Source organism: Acanthisitta chloris, unplaced genomic scaffold, assembly GCF_000695815.1.
Source record: "Acanthisitta chloris isolate BGI_N310 unplaced genomic scaffold, ASM69581v1 scaffold18057, whole genome shotgun sequence".
Lineage (NCBI taxonomy): Eukaryota > Metazoa > Chordata > Aves > Passeriformes > Acanthisittidae > Acanthisitta > Acanthisitta chloris.
The window spans coordinates 18,452-21,933 of NW_008683408.1; the positions used below are offsets into that span (position 1 = coordinate 18,452).

At 42.3% G+C, this 3,482-nt stretch overlaps 1 protein-coding gene across 1 annotated transcript in view; it reads right to left on the reverse strand.

Moving 5' to 3' along the window:
- The window catches only part of FYN (FYN proto-oncogene, Src family tyrosine kinase), a 54,048-nt gene that overhangs the window by 9,581 nt on the left and 40,985 nt on the right, over window positions 1–3,482 (reverse strand). The window contains exon 11 of the mRNA XM_009078936.1: window positions 934–1,065. Within this exon, the coding sequence (XP_009077184.1) occupies window positions 934–1,065 (132 nt within the window). The remainder of the gene's footprint in view (window positions 1–933; window positions 1,066–3,482) is intronic.

Consider the following 3,482-nt stretch of genomic DNA (forward strand, 5'->3'; position numbering starts at 1 on the left):
TCGCAGCACTGACTGGAAAACTGAAACTGCTGTAGGGCACTTTTCATCAGCTGCAGTGCACACAGCCACACTGTTGAGTATTTAGAAATTACTACTTTTAAATAAAAATAATGAAGACGCAAGTAGATGCATCTTTAGATGCAGGGCATCCTCTGTTGTTAGTATCTGTGCTGTTGAGAAAATAAAGGGATTAAATTCTTTTCCATGTAATGCCCAGCTTTTGCTTCATCCCTTTCCTCTTCACCTGAATGCCTACGATCTTCAGGGGGGCAACAGAATGAAAAGCTCTTTCTGTACAGGCAGATCCAATCACCCCCTCCCACAAATCTTAATCCATTGGATACTTGGCAGGGTTTCAACAAAGAGCCATGGGGCCTCTGGTTCCCCCATGCAGAGAATCTGGCCCCGCTGTGACCTTGCCATGAGCTCTGGCCTGCACATTACAGAATTATTTTCTTTCCTCTCCATCCATCTTGAAAGCAAGGATTGAAATTTAAGAGCTTATAAAAAAGAGATTTGGTAATACCAGGCATTCAGACAGTCATCAAACCTTGCAGAGAACCAGACTGACAGAATAAATGGAGTAAGGCCTCTCTGGGAGGCTGTTGGCTTCTCAAAGTGAATGCAATACTGTGGAGAGCTATTTGCTCCAGAGTATAGCAATTTTACGTTGCTTTCATTAGTTGTCTAGAAATGATATTGATTGAATTGAGAACATTTAAAACATTAGAAATGAATATGTTGAATTTTCTGTCCTCTTGTCGTTTGTATGATGACTGTTGCACAGCAGCTTCCAGTCAGACCCGTTTTCAAGCACACACAGAACTTGCACATTGTAACCATCCTCCTTTGAGCTCAGTGAATAAACATTCCAGTTCAAGCATATGGCTCATTCCCACCCATTTTCTCAGGTGAAGCAGATTGTTTTCTTACCTGGGTATGGCACTCTCCCTTTTGTAACCAGCTCTGTCAGTAGGATCCCAAAAGACCACACATCTGACTTTATTGTGAACCTTCCATACAGTGCTGCTTCTGGTGCAGTCCATTTGATGGGGAATTTTGCACCTAATGAAAGAATACGAGTCTTAATCAGAACAGAGACAGGATCAAAGTATCAGTTCACAGGTGACTGTTGTGTTCTGTAACATGTGCAGGTGGAAAGAGCTTCAGGCAAGTGTTAGCAAACAACTCAGTGGAGCTGTCGGAGAGGACAGGCAGGATGGAACGTGTAAGGCATAAAGAAAAACTAAGCAGGAAAGGAGTGGGTTTGTCCCACATCCTGAGAGAAGTTTTATAAAACAAAACTGTTTTAAAACCAAATAATCCTAATATAATACAAACCCTTTCTCCCAAAATGTTTTAAATTAACATTTCCCTGCAATATTTGCAAGTCAAACACAGTTAGCATGTACAAGCAGAAGGGAGATTTATTGGAAATGCACCTCCCAGTTTCCCTGCTCATTCTGAGCAAAATGCAAACAAACAAACATGGTAAAAAACTAAAACCAAACCTAATATTTCATTAGAAACATGCAAGGACTTAAAAATAATACTGTCATTTGAGTTGCTTGGAGTGCACGTTGTCAAGACACAACTTTGGCCTGTGATTTATAACTTGACAGTGTACTTTAAGCTCCTGGCACTGAAAAGCCTGTAGTGCCTTAAATACGTGCAGTTCTAATGTGCTCATCCATCATCAGAGCCTGCAGGAGCCAGTTGTGGTAAGGATAGTAAGATAACAAGCCTTTAAACACTGATTTATTTGCTTTTCCAATCATTTGCTGTATTCTTAGGGAAAATATTTTCAGCACAACTTTAAAGAACAGTCTTGTGGTAATAATTAACTCATAGTATGTATGAAAAAATACGCAGACATTTCCCTGGTGCCTTATATTAACATACAGGGAAAAGAGTTGCATTGCTTCTTGCTGATCCCTAGTGACAAACACTCTTGAATTGGGAAACAGACTGACTTTGACTTCACACCACCCTCTCATAAAGGTTCCCTTAGCTTTCAGGAGGAGGGTGGAAAGTGTAACAACGTAGACAAATCACTCTCAGGGAGTGAACTTATGGCACTGTTTGGAGTTCCCTGCCAGTGCTGTTCTGCCATTACATCTAGTGTTCAGTGTCCTGTATCTTCTGCTATATGCCCCAATCTGACATGACTCAGACTACAAAGTAAACATGGCAATTCTCATCTCCTTACTTAGTAAAACATCAGTAGTGCTAAATTTTTTTCTACTCTACACATAAATGATCATAAGAGAGACTATTACTCAGAAACAAACACTTTTTTTTTCTTCCTAGGAAAAATTGCAATTACTCAAGTAAGTCCAGCTAAATTAGAAGATGCATGACAAAGTTTCAAATCCCTAATGCCTGAAGTCAGGGATTTAAGTCTAGTTAAGCATCAGCACATCAATTGTTAGATTTGCAAAGGTGCCAAAGGATTTTTGGATGTCTATTGACTTTTAAAAAATGTCTGCTTCTTAAGTATTTCCATTAGCTGATAAGTAGGCAGACTCTAAAATTTGGGTGCTTGGCTTTGCTCTCAATCTCCCTAACTTACAGTTCTTCATGTGACCAATCTTAGTTTATAACACTCAAAATCTGCAGAACTTGATCTTCTCTTAAAAATGACCCTGGCTGTGATGTCTGAGTTCTCTGCAGCACCAGCTGCCATCACTTGAGCCTCTGTCCTGGAAGCTAGCCCTGCTTCAGCAGCACCAGCAGCCACGTGGGGTTGGCAACTGGCTCCTCCAGCCACTGGCAAATCCTGGGACTGTACAGCCCATGCTGATCCCTGGAGAAACACGTGGCTGTGTGTATCTGGTGGTCAGGTTCCCTAGGCCTACAGTGCATGGCTTCAGATGGGCTGATGCAGACAGCTCTGAATGTGAGGGCTAATGTCCCTCTGCTCTCTCATACGTGCAGCTGAGATAGTACACACACCCCATGCCAACTGAACAAATGAATAGCTCCAGGCTGGCCAGAAGCCTGAAGCCTTGGACATTGACTGCTGGCGTGTGAGATGACCAAGCATGAGGGTTTGCTTGTTCATATGCTGCACACATTTTATTTGGCAATTTTTTATTTCTTTAATCACCTGTGTTCTTCTGAGAAACTTAGCCAAACCTTCTCTGATTCCCTTGGGCTTCATACTCAGATCCAAAGGTAGCAACCACCTACAACTCTTTGGAGGAAGGAAATCTCTTCAGACTCCTTTGTGGCCAACTCCCCTGGTCTTTTTGCCTTCCTCATCTACTGCCACTGTGACACTGGGAGATGAGTATGTGGTGTGTTGAGGGACCGTAGGAAGATGAGAAGAAAGGTAAATGCCCCTGAGAAGGGGGAACAACTCCAGCACATCCCTTTTCCTGAGAGCTACAGCAGTACAAACCCCACTGGATTGTGATGAGCACTGCTGCAGAAGACAAATGGTCTGTGCTCTGGATTTTCCATTGACAGGACAGCTATTC